General features: G+C 40.6%; 1 protein-coding gene and 1 non-coding gene across 2 annotated transcripts in view; one reads left to right on the top strand and one right to left on the bottom strand.

The window, feature by feature from the left end:
* The window catches only part of acaa2 (acetyl-CoA acyltransferase 2), a 64058-nt gene extending 51275 nt beyond the window's left edge, over positions 1 to 12783 (bottom strand). Inside the window, exon 1 of the mRNA XM_072574464.1 lies at positions 12683 to 12783. Within this exon, the coding sequence (XP_072430565.1) occupies positions 12683 to 12698 (16 nt within the window). The 5' untranslated portion in view covers positions 12699 to 12783. The remainder of the gene's footprint in view (positions 1 to 12682) is intronic.
* An 804-nt stretch (positions 12784 to 13587) lies between these two features.
* LOC140483108 (small Cajal body-specific RNA 18) lies at positions 13588 to 13674 on the top strand. Its single transcript, XR_011961896.1, has one exon.
* The last annotated feature ends 9475 nt before the right edge of the window (positions 13675 to 23149 follow it).

Below are 23149 nucleotides of genomic sequence, written 5' to 3'. Positions count from 1 at the left end.
TTGTGCCATATAGGTGTTGTGTGGTCACAGTGAGCAAGCTATTTGCTGCAAAATTCCTAGATACTAATTTGCTCTTGTAGCACAGCATTTTACAGCTGGTTGATTCAGATTCTGGTCAATGGCAAAGCCAGGATTTTGATATTGGGAGATTCAGCATTGGTAACAGTGTTGAACATCATGGAATGATCGTTATAGTCTCCAGTGAGACAGAATGTCACTGCCTGCCACTGGTGTAGCACAACTGTTACTCACATAAGCTCAAGAATGTCCACATCTTGCTGCATATGGATACTGACTGCTTCAATATGGGAGTTGCAAACAGCGTTGAACTCTTGCAGCTGTATAATGAGTAGGCCTAGGACACTACCCTGAAGAAATCCTGCAGTCATATGGGGAGGGGGGGGGGGGGTAAGATAATTGACCTCAAACGACCTTAATTACCTTTCTTTGTATCAGGTAGGACTCCAAACATGTGGGGAGCTTCCAACCATCACTATACCTGCCCCAACCCCAGCAGATTTCTACTGAATCTAGTTTTCCTTGGGTTCCTTGATGCCGCACTCAGTCAAGTGGTGCCTTCATATTAAGTACAGTCATTCTCTCCTTGTCACTGGAGTTCAGTTCTTTAGTCCATGTTTGAACCAATGCTTTAGTAAGGTTAGGAGCAGAGTGGCCCTAGTGTCAGTGAGCAGGCTACCCCTTTCCCCATCGAATTATCAAGAACTCTTTCCATCACTGTGCTGATGACACGAGAGGTTGAAGTATTGGTCAATTACTGCTCTATGTTTTTGCACTAGATGTGCAGTGCTCCTATATCATTGATGATGGCAAAATTTGTGGAGCCTCCACCTATAGTGAGTCATTTAACTGTCCACTACCTTTTATAATTGGAAATGGCAGAACTACAGAGCTGGTTGTTGATCAATTGGTTGTGAAACTGCTTTTCCCCGTTTATTGTACACTGCTTCTACTGTTTAGCATACAGGTAATCCGATGTTGCAGCTTCACCAGGTTGACACCTTATTTTTACGTATGCCTCATACTACTTTCGCAGGCGATTCTGCACACTTCATTGAGCCATTGTTGATCCGCTGGATTGATTATAATGGTAAAATGGAGGATATGCCATGTTGTTTTAAATGGTGAATGAATACAATTTTGCTATTGCTGATGGCCCACATTGCTTCATGGATTTCTGGTCTCTAGATCCTCTCTCCACAAGAATTGTGTGGTGGTCACTCCTATTGAAACTGTGCATATGCATCAAGTAGATTGGTGAGGACAAAGTTAAGTAGATTTTCTTTTCCCCCTGACCACTTGTCACAGACCAATTCTACCAGCTTTGTCCTTTAGGTCTTTAGACAGTAATGATGGACATTGGAGCTCCTACCCAGAGTAGATTGTGTCTTTGTCATCTTCAGCATTTCTTCAGACTGGTGTTCAAGATGGAGTTCTGATTCATCAGTTAAGGGATGGACAGCAGGTGAAAAACTTCAGGACACTTTGACACTTTGTTGACATTTACTATTTCAATTCTTAACTTCTTTTTAAAACATTATAATGTATTCAATTAACTGTTTCAATTGCTCATTGGCAATGGAAACATTTTTGTTTTTCATTCCTACCCCAGCCGGACTGTTCACTCAAGCCAAACCAAACCAATGGCTTGCAACTTCAATTGTCTGATATGACCATGAGTAAAAATCCCAAAACCCTCTATTTCCATATCTACAACTATGATAATCTCCATCTTTAATGTACATTCATTGGAAGAAAGCTTTCTTAAAATAAAAATCACTCATGGGAGTCACTTACACATTGTTGAGTAGATACCAGCGTTGCAACAATACTGCAAGAGCTTGGCTAGGGGAGCACAAGTCTTCAGTACTATTGCTTGAATGTTATCAGGGCTCAAAGCAGTGTCCAGAGACTCCAATTGTTTCTTGATATCATGTGAATTGAACTGAATTGGCCAAAGACTGGTATCTACAATACTGGGGACCACTGGAGGTGGCGGAGATGGATCATACACTTGTTACTTCTGGCTGAAGATTGCAGTGAATTCTTCAGCCTTTTCTTTTGCATTGATGTGTTGGGTTCTTCCATCATTGAGGATGGGGATAATTGTGGAGCCACCTTCACCAGTGAGTTGTTTAACTATCCACCACCATTCACGATTGGATGTGGCAAAACTACAGGATTTAGATTTAAGGGTGGCACAGTGGTTAGCACTGCAGCCTCACAACGTCAGGGGTTCCAGGTTCAATTCCAGCCTTGGACGACTGTCATTGTGGAGTTTGCACATTCTCCCCGTGTCTGCGTGGGTTTCCTCCGGGTGCTCTGGTTTTCTCCCACAGTCCAAAGATGTGCAGGTCAGGTGGATTGGGCATGCTAAATTGCCCGTAGTGTTAGGTGCATTAGTCAGAGGGAAATGGGTCTGGGTGGGTTACTCTTCGGAGGGTTGGTGTGGACTTGTGGGCCGAAGGGCCTGTTTCCAATCTATTGGGAATCTAACCCAATTTGATCCTTTGGTTGTAGAATCGCTTACTTCTGTGTATCACTTATTGTTTATGCTGTTTGGCAGATAGGCATGTCCTGTTTGGCAGCATCACCAGTCTGACACCTCATTTTTAGGTATGCCTAATGCTGCTCCTGGCATGTCCTCCTGCACTTTCTATTGAACCAGGGTTGATCCCATGGCTTGATGGTAATGGATGAGTTGGGGATATGCTGAGCCATGAGGTTACAGATTGTGCTGGAGTAAATTCTGCTGCTGTTGATAGCCCACAGCAGCTCATGGATACCCAGTCTTGAGTTGCTAGATCTGTTCAAAGTCTGCCCCATTTAGTCACACAAGATGCTATTCTTAATTTGAAGGCAGGACTGTGTGGTGATCACTTTTGCTGATAATATCACAGACAGTTGCATCTGCAGTGAGCAGATTGGTTAGGAAGAGGTCAGATATGTTTCTCCCTCTCATTGTTGCATCCTTTCCATCTGTTGGCTGCAGTCGCACCTGTCCATCACAGTTTTCCTGATTCCAGTTTCATCATCTCCATTGAACATATTCTTTACTAGTTTCAAATATTTATTGTATACAAGCTATTCCACATTGCATTTTACATGATCTTTTGATATTTCCTTATTTGCACAAATTAGAGACAGCAAATGTAAATATTAAAACAAGCGAATGATGAGAACAAGCATTTGTGCTCTGTGCTAAAAAAGATCTTTTAAAAATATATGAAATCTATCACATATGGACCACTGATAGCCCTAACTAGAAAATTCTTCTTACAATCTTGAAGGAAAAAGAACCAACAGTGCTTGAAGATTGGTGCTTGGATCTTCGCTGTTCGTGATCTACATAAATGATTTGGAGGAAAACGTAGCTGGTTTAATTAGAAAGTTTGTGGATGATAGATTGGAGGAGTTATGGTTAGTGAGGAGGAGTGTCAGAGGATACAGCAAGATGTCGATCAGTTGGGGGCATGGGAAGCAAAATGGCAGATAGAGTTTAATGCGGATAAATATGAGGTGATGCATTTTGGAAGGTCAAGTACAGGTGAAATTGGAGGCGTAGTGCACAATGAAGTACCTCAAAGTACAACGGGAACTTGATCAGATGGGCCAATGGGCTGAGCAGTGGCAAATGGAATTTAACTTAGATAAACATGAGGTGCTGCATTTTGGAAAGGCAAATCAGAGCAGGACTTATACATTTAATGGTAAGGTCCTGGGGATGCTGCTGAACAAACAGACCTTGAAGTGCAGGTTCATAGTTCCTTTAAAGTGGAGTCACAGGTAGATAGGATAGTGAAGGCAGAATTTGGTATGCTTTGCTTTATTGGACAGAGCATTGAGTATAGGAATTGGGAGATCATGCTGCGGCTATACAGGACATTAGTTAGGCCACTGTTGGAATATTGTGTGCAGTTCTGGTCTCCCTCCTATAGGAAAGATGTTTTAAAACTTGAAAGGGTTCAGGAAAGATTTACAAGGATGTTGCCAGGGTTGGAGGATTTGAGCTACAGGGAGAGGCTGAATAGACTGGGGCTGTTTTCCCTGGAGGAGGCTGAGGGGTGACCTTATAGAGGTTTATAAAATCTTGAAGGGCATGGATAGGATAAATAGACAAGCTATTTTTCTCTGGAGTGGAGGAGTCTCGAATTAAACAGCATAGGTTTATGGCGAGAGGGGACTAATTAAAAAGGGACCTAAGGGGCAACTTTTTCACGCAGAGAGTGGCGCATGTATGGAAGGAGCTGCCAGAGGAAGTGGTGGAGGCTAGTACAATTACAACATTTAAGAGGCACCTGGATGGGTATATGAATAAGAAGGGTTTAGAGGGATATGGGCCAAGTGCTGGCAAACAGGGTTTGATTAGGTTAGGATATCTGGGTGGCATGCACAAGTTGGACCAAAGGGTCTGTTTCTGTGCTGTACATTTCTATGACTCTATGAATGGCAGAACCCCGATGGGTATTGATATACAAAGGGATTTGGGTGTGCAGGTCCACAGATTACTGAAGTTGGCAGCACAGGTACATAAGGTAGTAAAAAAGGCTTATGGTATGCTTATCTTCATTGGAAGAGGCATTAAGTATAACAATAGACAATTTGCGCTGCAGTCTTACAGAATATTGTTCGGCGACACTTGGTATATCGTATACAGTTCTAGACACCACACTATTAGAAGAACGTGGATGCTTTGGAGAGGGTACACAAAAGGTTTACCAGGATGTTGCCTGGTATGGAGGATTTTAGTTCTGAGGAAAGTTTGGATAGACTGGGTTTGTTTTCACTGGAATGCAGGAGGTTGAGGGGCAACCTAGTAGAAGTGTATAAGATTGTGAATAGCACAGAAAGTATGAGGGTTTTTCTCAGGGTGGAGGGGTGAATTACTAGCGGACACAGGTTCAAGGTGTGAGGGGGGGGGAAATTTAAAAGATGTGCGAGACACGTTTTTCACACAAAGCATGGTGAGTGCCTGGAATATGTTGTCAAAGAAGGCAGTGAAAGCAGACACAATAGCAACATTCAAGAATCACTTAAACAAATATATGAATAGGAAGGGAATAGTGGTATATGGATCTTGTAAGTGAAAACAGTTTTAGTATAGAAGAGCAAAATGTGGTGCACTGGTTTGGAGGACCGAAAGGCCTGTTCCTGTGCTGTAGTGCTCTTTGTTCTGTGTCTCCAGAGCATTAGCCTGGACCTCAGCATTATTAGTTCAGTGACATTACCACTATGTCACCACCTTGTCTTCTGGATGACTGACCTAAAGTGGGTTAGCATACCTATATATTTTTTGTGACATTTCACTTGCTATTTTCTTCTTGGAATCTTACTATTTCAGCTAATATTAACTGTTTTGGATGACGTATTTAAACTTTTAGCACAGTAATAAGAACTTCCCATTTCTGGCATCAGTCATTTCCTCCAGTGCCCTAAAGCTCCAGTGAATGTTTGTAAAATCAAGAGTTCAAGTAAAGGGATCATGTGTTAAAGACAAGAACTAAGTTAAAGGGTGAACTGTCTCCAGTATTTGCAATGCTACTTACAACACCATATACTTTTTCTTTCCAGTGTACATTCAATAGCTGATTCTCCCTCAAAGTGTAGGGCTAACTCAAATGAATTTTTTTTACCCTGTTTCACACCTGATGGCCTCTTCCAACATTGTACATTCGATAGCAACTGTTGTTATTAAAAAGACCTTTGCAATAGCAGCAGTCTCGACCATTCCTTACCCACGGGAACAACAGTCAGCAGCTCCTCCCCTTCTCACACTGAACATGTTGGCAACTTGTGAAATCCCCCAATACTCTTGAAAAAAATTGCAAACGTAGACAAATATCTGACCTCAGGACTGTGGACCTACATTTGACAACAATAATGGATCTAAAGTTGTTGACTGGCTCACTTTTTATCAGTGGGGTGGGTGAGGAAGTAAAACAAATAAACCAGTGAACTTTGGTTTATGAAAGAAGGCTTAAAAATGACTGAATCCATTTGATATTTCAAAAAAGGCTAAATTTTACTTCAGAGAAGCCATTGCAAAAAAATTATTCATACATTCAGTATTTAAAATAACCTGTGAAAGAGATTATCCCTTCTGATAAGCATGTGAAAAATGATAATCACCAATGTTGCAAACTATGCTAATTTGTGAACAGAAGCCAGGTCATAAATCACAACACTGAAAATACCAGTTCTGAGGAAGAGTCACTGGACTTCTCTTCACAAATGCTGCCAGACTTGCTGAGCTTTTCAGCAAATTCTATTTTTGTTGCTGAAAATGCTATTGTTGTCTCAGCTATTTTACAAGGCTTTGGAGAAACATTTGCCCAATATAAATGTTTCTACACTAGCTGGAGATTGAAGTAAACCTGGAACTTGCTGATCTTTCCCAAATGATTAACCAATTCTTTTCTGTACATGGTAATTTTTTCTGTTTCTGATTAAAACACATGAAAGATAATGATTTCCACACTGGGAGATGGAAAGGCTGAAGGGGGATATGTTTGAGATAAGTAAAGATATAGGCAGCATAGACAGGATAAATAGGAAAAACCTTTTCATCTTTTGGAGGGATTAATGATGAGGGGACACAGATTTAAGGTAAGAGGCAAGTGGTTTAGAGAGACATTTATTAGTTTTCACACAGGCAGTGGTGGGACCTGGAAATCACTGCCTGCATGAGTGATAGAGACAGAAACCGTCAATATTTAGGAAGTATTCACAAGTGTTCTTGCAATGCTGAGGCATGCAAGGTTATCGAGGTTTGTGTAAAGATTTGTAGCTCATGTGCTGGTTGCAGTTGGTGTGGGTATGTTTGCTGAGCTGGGAAGTTGGTTTGCAGACATTTCATGCCTTTCTAGGTAACATCCTCAGTGCAGTGTAGCCTCCTGTGAAGAGCTGCTATACTGAGTTGGAATTTAGTTGGTTTTGTTCCTGCTGCTTCCAGGTGCAGTTTGCAGTTTCCAGTTGCAGTGGTCAAAATCAAATAAATTCCAACTGACATGGTACAGCAGCGCTTCACCGGAGGCCAAGCACTGAGGATGTCACCTAGAAAGGGGACGAAACATTTGCAAACCAATTTCCCAACTCGACCAACATAACCTTGCATGCAGTTGTTGTGGGTATGAAGCAAATGCTGGAAAATGGGATTAGAATATCCAGGCACTCATTTCTAATGGGCGCAGACTTGATAGGCCAAAGGGCCAGTTTTTTTTGCGCTGTAGAGCTCTATGATTTTATGACATTGACCACCCTCCCCCAACTCTGGCTATTATTTCTAAATTGTTCGACTGTTTTTTACTCATCCAGTAGTCAACATAAGATAATCACCTCTAACTATGATTCAGGGATGCCGGTGTTGAACTGGGGTGTACAAAGTTAAAAATCACACAACACCAGGTTATAGTCCAACAGGTTTAATTGGAAGCACACTGGCTTTCGGAGCGACGCTCCTTCATCAGATGATTGTGGAGGGCTCGATCGTAACACAGAATTTATAGCAAAAATTTGCAGTGTGATGTAACTGAAATTATACACTGAAAAATTGATTATCTGTTAAGCCTTTCATCTGTTAGAATACAGTGATAGTTTCATTTCTTTCATGTGTAAATCACAAAACCCTTTTTTTTAAAGCTGCATTCTCGAGTTAGCTGTTAACAATGGTGATAGCTAGACAATATGTTGAAGGTGTTAGCCCCTTGTGTTCTCGGTCTATGACCTGATGTTTAGATTGATTCCAATCTAAAAAGTGAGATAACAGAGTTTTACATAAATTCATGCAGTTTTTGAGCTCAGTTCTACATGAATGTATGTCGTTTTTGAGCAAAGTGCAATGTAACTCTGCAAGTACAAAAAAATTCACCACACAAAATATATGTGTGCATGTGGGTCTTTGTCTGTCTGTCTGGGGTGGGGGTTGTGAGTGTGAGAAAGTGTGTGTGTGCGTGTGTAGTGAGTGCAGAGTGTCTTAAGTCTGTGAGGGGGTGCATGTGTGGGAGTGTGTGTCTCTATAAGGGTGTGTGTGGGTGTCTGTGTGCGCGTCTGTGTGTACCTGTGTCCGTGTGTATGTGAGAGTGTGTGTGTGTGTAGGAATATCTGTGTGTGTGTGTGTGTGTGTGTAGTGCAATGGTGATCACCTGTAATGTGACATGAACCGAAGGTCCCGGTTGAGGCCCTCCTTATCGGTACCGAACTAAGCTATCAGCCACCGATCGGCCACTTTCCTCTGCTGCCTGTCCCGAAGTCCACCTTGGAGGATGGTCACCCGAAGGTCCGAGGCTGAATGTCCTCGACCACTGAAGTGTGCCCCAACCCCCTCACAGATTTAAGACACTCTGTACTCACTACACACACACACATACACTTTCTCACACTCACAACCCCCACCCCAGACAGACACACACAGACAAAGACCCACATGCACACATATATTTTGTGTGGTGAATTTTTTTGTACTTGCAGAGTTACATTGCACTTTGCTCAAAAACTACATACATTCATGTAGAAGTCTGAGCTCAAAAACTGCATGAATTTATGTAAAACTCTGTTATATCACTTTTTAGATTGGAATCAATCTAAACATCAGGTCATAGATAGAGAACACAAGGGGCTAACACCTTCAACATATTGTCTAGCTATCACCATTGTTAACAGCTAACCCGAGAACGCAACTTTAAAAAAAAGGATTTTGTGATTTATATATGAAAGAAGTGAAACTATCATTGTAGTCTAACAGATGAAAGGCTTAACAGACAATCAATTCTTCAATGTATAATTTCAGTTACATCACACTGCAAATTTTTGCTATAAATTCTGTGATACGATCGAGCCCTCCACAATCATCTGATGAAGGAGCGTCGCTCCGAAAGCTAGTGTGCTTCCAATTAAACCTGTTGGACTATAACCTGGTGTTGTGTGATTTTTAACTTTGTACACCTCTAAATATTGATGTTCCAAATAAAGTTCATTGGACTCAGCACGTCAACTCTATTTCCCTCTCTAAAAATGTTGCCAGACTTGCTGAATTTCTCTAGCACTGTTTTTATTTTAGATTCCCAATATCTGCAGTATTTTAGTTTTAAATATTAAGAAAGACTGAAACCATTGCAAAAAACACCTTTTGTCACTAACTTGATCCTGCTCCTTAACAGCTATTTGCTGCTGAATCAGATCATTCATAACTTTCCTATTATATCTGATCCCACAATGAGTTTCCAAGCATATAGCCCATGCCAAGACTGTGTATTTCCACCTTATAACATTACCTCGCCTCAGTTCATCTACTGCTAATACCTTCATCCGTTCTTTACTTCTAGACTTGACTTTTCCATCACACACCTGACCAGCTTTCCATTATCTACCATCCAAAAACTAAAGTCTACCATGTTACCATGTCCCATTATCTATTGCTCCTGAACTTCACTGATGTCCAAGCTGAGCAAAGCTGTAATTTAAAATTTTTATTCCTCATTTTTAGGACCCTAGTGGCCCTTCCTTACCTGTGCAGTTTCCTCTACTTCGACAACACTCCCAGACATCTGCACGTCCCCTTTTTGCTCACTGATTTTAATTGCTCAACTAATGTCAACCATGCCGTTGGTTGTTGAAGCCATGATCCCCAATTTTCTCTGCAAATTTCTTGTCTCTACCTTCTTGTTTCTTCTTCAAGATGCTGTTTAAAACCTTTGGCAGTCTGCCCTAATGTCTCATTTTGTGAATCGGTGTTGAATTTTATTTAATGGTGCTTAGGTACCTGGTGTATCTTTTATACATTTATATAGTGTTTTTAATGTTATCTCATTTGCATTTATGAAGTAAAATAACAAACAAAATTAGAGGTCATCAATACAAGATAGTTACCAAAGAAAATAGACAATTCTCAAGAAACTTGTTTAATCAGTGGGCAGTGAGAATTACAGAGTAGTTGGGTTGAAAACATGCTTTTAAGAGAAAGTTAGAAAAGAGAATAGAAGGGCATGCTGAAAAGAGTCAGATAAGGAAGGATGGGATAAAGCTCAATAGGGCACAAATGCCAGCATGGACTGGATGGGTTGAATAGTTAATTTCTGTGCAGTATGTAGTCCTGTAGCAATATCTTGTCATATCTCATTGGTATTTGGGAGACCAATTTGTCTGCCACATTTCCCTGTGCTGAGAAATTTCCACAGCAAATTGCTGGCTGTGAAGGACTTTATGATGAGGTCATACAAGATGCTTTAGAAATACAAATTTATTTTCTTCCAAATGTCTTCTTTAAAATCCAGAACTGAGCAACTCAAATTTCAAATGGGGTAAAATTCCTGTTAAATGCTCCCACAAGCCTGCAATAAATATAGGCAGTTGCTCTTGAGAAGGCTGTAGTGAGCCACCTTCTTGAACCACTGCATATATAATATGTCGCTGTATACAGAATTCCAAATTGGAGGAAACAACAACTGGAAGGTTGAACATACTGGTGCAAAAAAAAAATCAAAATATGAACATTTTCTGTTACTAATGGATATATCAATCTCAGAGTTCCACTTTTAAAATTGGAACATATTTTGATAATCTCTTTTTAAAACAAATCATAGCTACAATTATTAGATTTAAAGTTCTGTCTTTCTCACTCCTCAGAATTACAAATCTACACTCTTCAAGTCTGCCAACAATTTGGGAAATATTAACAGCATATAAATCACTAATAATGCCCAGTTCATTGCTTCTGGAAGATCTCTACTATAAAGGGGAAACCCAGCTAAAATGAATTTAAAAAAAGAAATTGATTGAAAAACAACTGATATTGTATAATCTAATTATTATTTCAGACAAATAGTCTTGTACGATTGGATCACAAGTGTCAATCATCTTTCACAAAAAACTCAGTTGGACGACTCACATAAATGCAGTGGCTACAAGAGCAGGTCAGAAGCTAGAAATACTGTGAGTAGCTCACCTCCTGACTCCTCAAAGTCTGTCCACCATCTACAAGTCGCAATCAGGAGTGTGATGGAATACTCCCCATTTGCTTGGATGAATGCAGCCCCAACAACACGTAGAAAGCTTAACACCATCCAGGACAAGGTAGTCTGCTTCATTGGCACTACATCCACAAATATCCACTCCCTCCAACATCAATGCTCAGTAGCGGCAGTGTGTACGATCTACAAGACGCATTGCACAAATTGAGCAAAGATTCTCAGGCAGCACCTTCCACATTCTTGACCACCTTCCATCAGATATATGGGATATAGATATATGGGATATCTATGGGCAACAGATATGGGATCACCACCACCCTCAAATTCCCTTCCAAGCCACTTATCATCCTGATTTGGAAATATATCACCATTCCTTCACGGTCACTGGGTCAAAATCCTGCAATTCCCTTTCTAATAATATTGTGAGTCAACCCACAGCAGGTGGACTGCAGTGGTTCAAGAGCCCACCACCTCTTCTCAAGGACAACTACGGATGGGCAATAAATGCTCGCCAGCCAGTGACACCCACATCCCACAAATGAATAAAAAAAAAAGAAACATGGTTGCAATTTGGAAAACATATAAAACTACGTTTATTTTAGAACAAGACAAAGTATTTGTAAGTGCAAGATTTCCAGCAAAAACAATAAATCTTCTTTTGGTGGATCTGTTGTACCTTTAGCCAATGCATTCTCTCCACAGCTAACAGCTAACATTCCACCAAAACCAAACTTTTTGATTACCACCATCAGTAACCTTTTTGCCTCTTGAAATCAATTGTTTGTTAAAACAATCACAAATCTAATTCCCTAATCGTTTATGGCAGGCTGACACTAAAAGAAGTCTTGTGACATCAATGTCCATTCTGAAATACAAAATTACATTTCAGGATATAACTAAACTAATTCAGTGGCCAGTAGAAAAACATCAAAAAGTTACAATCGTCAGTCATGTCCTGTACATATTTATTCATGTTAGTTGCTTAGTGAATAGCTTCTCTTTAAAAAGAAAGCCACTCTTTAAAAATGAACACAATTTCCTGATTAAATGGACCTGCAATATATTTTTTCAATACTGCACACTCACAAAAAAAACCAAAGAACTGCGAAAGCTGGAAATCAGAAACAAAAATAAAAAAAAGTTGTGAAAACGCAAAACGTCTGGCAGCATCTATGGAGAGAAAGCAGTGTTAACATGAGGGGTCCATGGACTCTTCAGAACTAAGCGAAAGTGAGGACTGCAGATGCTGGAGAGTCGAGAGTGTGGTGTTGGAAAAGCACAGCAGGTCAGGCAGCAGGAAAATCGACGTTTTGGGCAAAAGCCCTTCATCAGGAATGAGGTTTCAGAATTCCCATTCTCGCCTTTGCTTCAATGCCAGTCCACACAGTCCCATCTTAAAACTTCAAAAAGCTTTAAAAGCGACTCCTATCATCTCTTCAAACGTTAGCAGTTTGGATCGCAGCTCCGCTGAAGTTGACATGCGCTCTCCACAAATGTATGAATGGAAGTTGTTCAAATGGAACAAAGTTCAAGGATGCAATTGGATTACACCGGGGGCGAATTTTATTCCATATTCAAAGTCAACACAATTGCTGCAAAGTGCCAGCATTTTATGATGCTTATAAGAATGATTTTCTTTGTTTGTCACTCTACGATCCAAGCAGATAGATATAAACGTTGTTATACTCAGACTGACTTACCTCTGAGAAGAGCCATGGCGTAGGACCTCCTCCACTCAATTCCCTTCACTGTCAAACACTGAGAGGAGCTTTCACTCTACAGCCAGCTCTCCATCCGCGGGACAACATTCAACACACAGAACAAAGATTCCACTTGACCCTTTCACACTTATCAAACTCCTAATCGCAACACAAAATAAAATATAGACCTTTCAAAACATAAATTCCTGTTGCATGATTTAATTGAATAAGTTAATTAAATTTCAGCGACGAGATGAAAAGCCAGTGACGAAACCTCAGAACAGAATGGTAAAACACATACTCTGCCACCTTCATGGTCTACAGGACGCCCGTCCATTCAAAACACGCCAGGCTGATGATTGACATTTAAGTGGACCGATAGTAATAGGAGACCCCGCTTAGTGGGCGGGATTATGAACTAAAATATGCGGCCCGGTGGCAGCTGGCCTTGCGCATGCGCAGAGATGGGTGCAGCGGGTTCGTTTGAGGCGCGCGGGAGGAGAAAGGCAGTTTAGAAGTTTGTTTTAAAAATAGAACAGATAGAAGTTTGATTCCGAGAAAGTCCTTTCTGAGCGAAGAGAGCTATAAACGGAGGCGGTTTAAGTCTTGGCCTGTTTGATTGACTGTGTGTGAAATCCTTCCCCAGATGAACCTGTCTATTTTCCTTATATGATCGGGCCCTTGTTTGAGGAGCCGGAGATGATTAAACAAAACTTTTGTAATGGGACCGTGTGAGTGGCTGTGTGCATCATTTTTGATTTAATCTTGGTTGTAGAGTTTACAGTAGGTTCAGGGGGTTTGTGGGGGTGGGGTGAATAATCTTTAATTCGTTTTCCTTTTGGCTGATTTATTTAGAGGTCATTTTTTGGGAAGGGACTTTAACATATGTGTGTGTGTGTAAAAAGCGGTCGATGATGACTAGCCCACTGCGCAATCTGAGTTCCAGAATGAACTTTAATGATGGAATTAGAGCTGGAACATGTCTGAGACCCGAATATGCACAATCATATTGAGCTGAATGAAGGATTTGCTTAGAGAGGCCATTGGGGTATATTCATGAAGGAAAACTGCAATTCAGTTAGCAAGTATTTCAGAGTCATTTAGCGTGACCCCTCAGTCCAACTAGACCATGCTGACCATGTTCCCAAACTAAGCACTAGTTCCATCTGCCTGGGTTTGGGTTGAGTGACCCTTCCTCAGAACAAAGATTCCACTTGACCCAAAACCTTAATTCTGATTTCTCTCCATAGATGCTACTGGACCGGCTGAGTTTTCCCAGCAATTTCTATTTTTGTCTCAGTGCTGCATATGTTATGCGTACGTGTTAAATATGTTCACATTTTTCCTCTATATTTTGGGTGATGACTGATGTTGTATTTGGTTCTGATACCCCTTAAGTTAAATTGCCCAGTGACAGTGGTAGAAAATGGGAAAATTGGAATTGCCAACGCACTGTGTAAAGTTCACAGACATTTGGAACTGAACCCAGTGTAATAGAGTCATAGAGGTGTACAGCATAGAAACAGACCCTTCGATTCCAACCCATCCATGCCGATCAGATATCCCAACCCAATTTAGTCCCACCTGCCGGCACCCGGCCCATATCCCTCCAAACCCTTCCTATTCATATACCCATCCAAATGCCTCTTAAATGTTGCAATTGTACCAGCCTCCACCCATCCTCTGGCAGCTCATTCCATACACACACCACCCTCTGCGTGAAAAAGTTGCCCCTTAGTTCTCTTTTATATCTTTCCCCTCTCACCCTAAACATATAGAATCCATCGTTAAGGATGAGGTTTCTAAATTCTTGGAAGAGCAGGGTCGGATTAGAACAAGTCAACATGGATTTAGTAAGGGGAGGTCATGCCTGACAAACCTGATGGAGTTCTTTGAAGAGGTGACAAGTAGGTTAGACCAGGGAAACCCAGTGGATGTGGTCTACCTAGACTTCCAAAAGGCCTTTGATGAGGTGCCACACGGGAGGCTGCTGAGCAGGGTGAGGGCCCATGGTGTTAGAGGTGAGCTACTGGTATGGATTGAGGATTGGCTGTCTGACAGAAGGCAGAGAGTTGGGATAAAAGGTTCTTTTTCGGAATGGCAGCCGGTGACAAGCAGTGTCCGTACGGTTCAGTGTTGGGGCCACAGCTGTTCACATTATATATTAATGATCTGGATGAAGGGACTGGCAGCATTCTAGCGAAGTTTGCCGATGATACAAAGTTAGGTGGACAGGCAGATAGTACTGAGGAAGTGGGGAGGCTGCAGAAGGATCTAGACAGTTTGGAAGAGTGGTCCAGGAAATGGCTGATGGAATTCAATGTGAGCAAATGCGAGGTCTTGCACTTTGGAAAAAAGAATACAAGCATGGACTACTTTCTAAACGGTGAGAAAATTCGTAAAGCCAAAGTACAGAGGGATCTAGGAGTGCTAGTTGAGGATTCTCTGAAGGTAAACATGCAGGTTGAGTCCGTGATTAAGAAAGCGGATGCAATGTTGTCATTTATCTCAAGAGGGTTGGAGTATAAAAGCACCGTTGTGCTACTGAGACTTTATAAAGCTCTGGTTAGGCCCCATTTGGAGTACTGTGTCCAGTTTTGGTCCCCACACCTCGGGAAGGACATACTGGCATGTCCAGCGGAGATTCACACAGTTGATTCCTGGAATGGTAGGTCTAACATATGAGGAACGGCTGAGGATCCTGGGATTGTATTCATTGGAGTTTAGAAGATTAAGGGGAGATCTAGTAGAAACTTACAAGATAATACATGGCTTGGAGAGGATGGACGCTAGGAAATTGTTTCTGTTAGGTGAGGAGACTAGGACCCGTGGACACAGCCTTAGAATTAGAGGGGGTAAATTCAGAACAGAAATGCGGAGACATTTCTTCAGCCAGAGAGTGGTGGGCCTGTGAAATTCATTGCCGCAGAGTGCAGTGGAGGCTGGGACGCTAATTGTCTTCAAGGCAGAAATTGATAAATTCTTGATGTCACAAGGAATTAAAGGCTACAGGGAGAATGCGGGTAAGTGGAGTTGAAATGCTCATCAGCCATGATTGAATGGCGGAGTGAACTCGATGGGCCGAATGGCCTTCCGCTCCTATGTCTTATGGTCTTATATGCCCTCTAGGTCTGGACTCCCTGACCCCAGGGAAAAGACACTGCCTATTTACCCTATCCATGCCCTTCATAATTTTGTAAACCTCTATAAGGATTTTGTAAACCCCTTAAGTCGATGTCTTTTGCATGGAAGAGACTTCTTTTGGAGCTGGCGATTCATCTTCCCCCTGTGTTGTCTTTCTTTTACCCTCAACCAGTTATGTCTGAATCTAGGCAGTCATAGCTTGCAATCTGCTTGACTGTAAGGGCCATCTTAATTGAATATCTATCCACTGCACTTTACAGCAAATGATACAGGTTGTCAAGAATCAGCACTGAATCTTTTTGCCATCTCCGGTACGGGATGCAAAGGACAGTTGTAGCACTGTCATATGATAACTGTGGATAACTGATTGTCTAATGCAGATCAAACCTAGGCTTTGGCTGAGTACTATGCTTGATGTATTTTCCAACTGAGTTATTAATGGAACTCATTAATTTTACAAATGATAAGTGTGTAATTTCCTTGGAATTGAATGCATATTGAAGTAATCATGATCATTTGATGATTCAGATGTTTATATTTATTTTTAAAATGCTTACATGCTATTAAATTACCAACTACTTGGAGTTGACGTTAATGTAAGAATTGTTCTGTAGCACATACTTCCCTATCTGAATCAGTGCTTCACATATCATGAAGTCAGAGTTCAGTGAGTTATAGGTAAGGTAACTGGAATGTTGGTCTTTATTTCACAGAGGATGTTGTATAAAAGTGGGGAGGTTTTGCTAAAACAATACAAGGCACTAGTCAGACTATAGCTGGAATGCTGTGAACAGTTTTAAGCCCCTTATCTAAGGAAGGATGTACCAGCATTGGAGGCAGTCCACCGAAGGTTCACTAGGCTAATAGTTATGGAGTGACTGCCTTTTTAGGAGAGATTGAGTTGGCCTGAACTTTATAGATTAGAGAAGAATGAGAGGTGTCTTTATTGAAACATGCAAGATTCTTGGGGGTCTTGACAAGGTAGAAATGGAAGGATTGCTTCCCTTTGTGGGAGAGCCATAGAGGCGTACAGCACGGAAATAGACTTTTCAGTCCAACTTGTCCATGCCGACCAGATTTTTAAATTATGGATTAGTGGTGCTGGAAGAGCACAGCAGTTCAGGTTAATCTAGTCCAATTTGCCAGCACTTGGCAATATCCCTGTAAACCCTTCCTATTTACATTCCCATCCAGATGCCTTTTAAATGTTGTAATTGTACCAGCCTCCACCACTTCCTCTGACAACTCATTCCAAATATGCACCACTGTATGAAAAGGTTGCCTTTTAAGTCCCTTTTAAATCTTTCCCCTCTCACCCTAAACATATGCCCTCTAGTTCTGGACTCCCCCATCACAGGGAAATGACCTTGTTTATTTACCCTATTCATACCCCTCATGATTTTAAAAATCTCAATGTGGTCACCCTTCAGCCTCCGACACTCCAGAGAAAACAGCCCCAGCCTATTCAGCCTCTCGCTATAGCTCAAACCCTTCAACCCTGGCAAAATACTTGTAAATCTTTTCTGAACACTTCCAAATTTCACAACATGCTTCCAATAGAATGACAGGATATAATTAAGGGAATCTGGAGTTATGGAAACCAGTTCAGAATTATCCAATCATCCATGATCTCATTGAATAGCCTACTTCTTTTCTTACCTGTAATGGTCAATACCAATTTGTACAAGTGTCATATTATCTGTGAAATTTTAATCTCTGCACTATATATTAACTTCTAAATCATTGATGCATATCATGAAGAATAAATATCTTAAAGCCAACCCTCAGAACTCGACTACAAACGTTCTTCTAAGCTGAACAACAACTGCACATTACAACTTTGTTTATTGTCCCAATAAATTTCATAGCCATGCTGCTCATGTTTTTGTTCTACAAGTATTAACTTTGCTTATAGATCTGTTGTGTGGCATTTTATCAAATGCCTTTTTGAAGTCCATGTACACTACAACAACAGTACCATCCTTAACCATCCTCTGATACTTCAACAAAATGTCAAATTAGTTAGTTAAATGTGAATTGCACTTATCAAATCTGTGGCTTTTTGAAACTAAATTGTATTTCCCTAAGTGATTATTAATTTTACCCTGAGTTATTGTTTCTTTAATTCTCCAACAACAAGGTTAAGCTGACTGGCATGCAGTTTCTCAGCTTATCTTTATACCTTTTTGAACAATGATGCAACATTTGCAATTCTCCAGCACCAACTAACTGGAAGGAAGATTAAAAAATTATGGCCAATGCCACTGCTTCCTCAACTCACTCCTCAGTAAAATTGGATGCATCTCATCCTTCTGCCTTCAGTTGTGCACCACCTTGTCCTGCAAGAGCGAAAGAGAGAGAGAAAACAAAAAGTGTCAATGATTGTCACTCAATCTGCCTGGATACTGCAGTTGTCATAAAACAGGAAATTGCTGGACAAACTCTGAGACAAAAACACTGCAGATGCTGGAATCCAAATAGATAGGTAGGAGGCTGGAAGAACACAGCAAGCCAGGCAGCATCAGGAGGTGGAGAAGTCAACATTTCAGGTGTAACCCTTCTCTCCACCTCCTGATGCTACCTGGCTTGCTGTGTTCTTCCAGCCTCCTGCCTGTCTATTCAGGAAATCACAAGACAGGGTAATGAAGTGAAATGTGATACTACAACATGTCTGCCCCTTTTAGTTTTGCATAATACCTGACACTGCTGATTTCTGTAGAGACAATGAAAATCTACCCAAGATTAATTAGTCAAGAGAAGACAAAAAGCAAATAGAAAAAGGATTAACATGCAGGTTGCAAAAAAAAAATTGATTATGGCGAAGATTGTCAAGATATGGAATTTCCTGGCAAAAAACTGTTATTTCTGCAGAGACCAAAAATATATTTTTTAAAAAGAATCTGATTGCACATAACCTTTAAAAATTTTAAAGCACAATGAGCCAGATCAAAGGGCTGAATAGACTACTACTGCTCCTGATTTGTATCTTTGTAATCAGTCTAGAAGGAAGGAATGTGGGTCAAAAATAACTATGCCAAGCTTAAATGAGGGCAATTACATGGGAATGAGCATGGAGTGAGCTGGAATGGACTGAGAAAGGCATTTAGCAAAAAAGACAGTTGATGAAGGTTTTAAAAAAAAGTACGTGACTCACAACAATGAAATTTTGCAGTAAGGAAGAAGCAGTCTAGGAAGGGAATAAACCGACCATAGTAAGCTTTGAAAGTTAAGGACAGTGTTGAAAAGTGTGGCACTGAAAAAGCACAGCAGGTCAGGCAGTATGTGAGGAGCTGTCCTGCTCCTGGGATGCTGCCTGACCTGCTGTGCTTTTCCAGTGCCATACTTCTCGACTCTGATCTCCAGTATCTACAGTTCTCACTTTCTCCTAGTCATTATAACTTTACTGCAAAGACTGTTCCAAGGATGCCCACCTTGAAGATGTTCCCCTCCTCCCTCACAAGGATCTCAGTGAGTCTGTCTTTCACTGCACCCCCCAGGTCATCTCCTCTGCTCTGAAGCTCTTCAGCCATGTCCTGAATTAGACCCGCTACTACAGCCACTTCTCCTTCCTCAGCACCTGCCTACACAACTGACATCCTGCATGGACTCAAGCTTACGTTCAGACCATCACAATTTGGACCTGATCAGGACAACCACTACCTGCAGCAAGTCCAAAAGGAAGTGCTTATGCCTGAAACATTGACTCTCCTGCTCCTCTGATGTTGCCGGATCTGCTGTGCTTTTCCAGAATCACGCTTTTCAGTATCTGCAGTCCTCACTTTCTCCCAGAAGTTAAGGACAGTGTCAAACTGAATAAGAAGTTATTATTAATCCCAGTTTTGTGTGTGCAATATAGCCAGTACAAAAGAAGTGAAGATTTTGAAAGTTTTTCTTTAACAAAAAGGAAAAAGAACCTGTGTCAGGAAAAAGTCACAGCCTAGTAATTAAGAAAAGGTTATCTACAGTTTCAGCCAATGAGTTCAAAGTTAATTACTTCAAGCCCATCAAAATATTAAAAAATACTCTCTCTTGCCCTGGGAATTGAGTTGGACCAAGTCTTTTAGAGATACAGCACTAGATGTTTTTAGAATTACAAAAAATGCTTGTAAGCTGTACCAGGTTGCACTGATTCCAATACAAGGCTTGAATCTCTTATAAGAGAACAGAGGTTTTTTTTCTTTGTTTATCTTCATTTTAGTCATCAAACATTTTGTTTTATGTTGCAAAAACAAAGACTACAACATTGCTTTTTATATTTTAGTAACAGGTAAATTGGCTAGTAAAGTTAGATCATATGGGATCTGGGGGAGCTAGCCAATTGGATACAAAATTGACTTGAAGATGGAAGACAGAGGGTGGCGATAGAGGGTTGCTTTTTAGACTGGAGGACTGTGACCAGTGGTGTACCACAAGGATTGGTGCTGGGTCCATAAACTTTTCATCATTTGTATAAATGGCTTGGATGTAAATATAGGAGGTATGTTTAGTAAGTTTGTAGATGACACCAAAATTGTTGGTGGTAGTAGATAGTGAAGAAGGTTATCTCAGAGTACAATAGTACTGTAATCAGATGGGCCGAGGAGTGGCAGATGGAGATTAAGTAAACATGAGGTGTTGCATTTTGGTAAGGCAAACCAGGGCAGGACTTGTACAGTTAATAGAATATCCTTTATTGTCACATGTATTCTAATACAGGATTACAGGGAAAAGTTTTGCAATGGTTGCCTCCAGAACTGCTAAAAAGTGAGGGGAAAAAAACCAAAAAGAACCAGTGGAGCAGAGGAGCTCTGGGTGGAGTGTCCTACTCTGCAGCCATCTTGCCACAAAGGTAAGTTAATGGCAGGACCCTGGGGAGTGTTGCCGAACAAAGGGACTTGGAGGTGCACGTGCATAGTTTCTGGAAGGTGGGGTCACAGATAGACAGACAGGGTGGTGAAGAAGGGATTTGGTATGTTTGCCTTCATTGGTCAGAACATTGAGTACAGGATCTGGAATGTTATGTTGCAGCTGTAGAGGACATCGGTGAGGCCACTTTTAGAATACTGTGTTCAGTTCTGGTTTCCCTTCTCTGGGAAGGATGTTGTTAAACGTGAGAGGGCACACAAAAGATATACAACGATGTTGCTAGGACTGGAGGGTTTGAGCTGAGTGACTGAATAGGCTGGGACTTTTCTCCCTGGAGTATTGGAGGCTGAGGGGGTGACCTTATAGAATTTTATAAAATGATGAGAGGCATAGATAGGGTGAATAGCCAAGGTGTTTTTCTTAGAGTGGGGGAGTCCAAAACTAGAGCGTGTAGATTTGTGAGGGGATGGATATAAAAGGGACCTGAGGGGTAATTTTTTCATACAGATAGTAGTGTGTGTTGGAACGAACTGCCAGAGCAAGTGGTGGAGGCTGATACAATTACAACATTTAAAAGGCATCTGGATGGGTATATGAATAGGAATGGTTTAGAGGGATATGGGCCAAATGGTGGCAAATGGGACAAGGTTAAATTGAGATGTTTATGACGTGGATGAGTCAGACCAAAGGGTCTGTTTCGTGCTTTATAACTCCATAACTTTATTTAAAAATTATAATTCATCCATCCAAGGTCCTGTCAGGGAACTGACTTGTCTCGTGCTAGCATCAATTGTGCATTACCTCATAACAATTTTGCCATTATATGTTAATGGTATGTATTGCCTGACAAATAGGAGACACAGAGTAGTAGCAGATCTGTTTTTCTGACTAGATTGAAGTATTAGGTATGAGACAAATCTTTGATGTTGGGAAGATTTCCAACCTCGACATCTCAGAAATCTGCTAGTTTGATGTATGTTTCAACCTGTATGTTTCAACGTTTTCACACAAAATGAAAAAGAACTACAATCTAGCTGATTATCAATGGGGAACAGGCAGCAGAGTTGTGATTGGAGGAGCAGCGAACACCACAGCAACAAAGCTGCCACTTTCAGCTCCTCCAATCTAAGATTCTGTTTCTTCCACACATGGTGTCCCCCTCTTCCAATCACAAGTTTCCACTAACTCTGCTCCTCCTCCTGAGACTGAACCTATTATTGGACAAACAACAAAGGCATTAGGCTGGACCCAGCTCACTGGGTTCTTGGTTGATCTTTCATCTTTTTGCTGGAACAAAGGTTGGATATTTCTGTAAGATGATTTTTCGAAGGTAGCAAAAGATTAATGAAAAGACTTTGCAGAAGTACCAACAATGGGAGGATTGAATTTCTGGATTTAGTTCTGGTATCCACAAAGTAGCCACTGATTAATTGGAAATGGTTGAGTTTCCAAAAAAAGATTCTGATAAACAACTTCAAATAGAGTGAGTCTTGAGGATGGTGTGTAGGAGCTGAAAAAGCTCCATAACTTATTTGTTGTATTCATGCAGCTAGTAGTTTGACAATTGTTGTTTGCAATTCAGGCATTCAATGATAAAATAATTTTATATTTCCAAATCTTTTCAGACGGTTGAATACCATTAATGCTTTGGTTGTGAGGAATGATCATACACCTGGAACATAAGATCTACTAGTTTCTTTTGACCTTATGTATAATTTTGGTGTTTTCTGTTCTAAAATTTGTACCAAATAATAAGATTTCTATGAGAACCAAACTGTCCTGCACATTGGACAATACTTACTATTTGATTTTTGTCGCTTCAGATCAGTAGCATAATTCTCAGAATGTGTCACTTTGAATGTTAACCAGCTCTTACTATCAGCTGTGAAATATTGCTAGTTGTTGACAGTACGGTATCATCTGATTTGCCCATATCTCTCTTTTTCTATCCATCCTGATTTGTTTGTAATCCAGTTTCCTACAAAAATTGTCATTTAGTAATCTTGAATCATCTCTGCAAATGACAGGACTACATCAAAACCATGCTCTCTTCAACCTTATCACAATTCATCTGTGTGTTTTTTTGGTGCTTTCAGGACATTTCAATTGCCAATTTGTCCTGCTGTTAAAACACATAAAATAAAGCAATAAAACAAGACAGTAATTTTGATTTTTCTTCTGACATTTCTTTCCAGCTTTCCAGGTAATCAAGTGTGAATCAAACAAGTTAACTCAATGCATCAACAATGACCATCTACCCAGCTACTTATTGCGTATAGTATTTGATAATTTGTGCCTATATTTGGCAATCTCTGTCCATATTGTATATTAAAGAGGTCAACTGATACATCAACAAAGACTTTGTGAGCATAGATGTTGATGATATATTTAAATTCTGTGATTGCAGTTTTTTGATACTGAAATTATCTACATTATCAGGAAGTTTCACAATATTTTAAAGCTCTAAATTGTGTCATC

Source organism: Chiloscyllium punctatum, chromosome 1 (assembly GCF_047496795.1).
Source record: "Chiloscyllium punctatum isolate Juve2018m chromosome 1, sChiPun1.3, whole genome shotgun sequence".
Taxonomy (NCBI): domain Eukaryota; kingdom Metazoa; phylum Chordata; class Chondrichthyes; order Orectolobiformes; family Hemiscylliidae; genus Chiloscyllium; species Chiloscyllium punctatum.
Note: the sequence above shows the minus strand (reverse complement) of the source record. Positions and strands in the feature narration are given on the sequence as shown.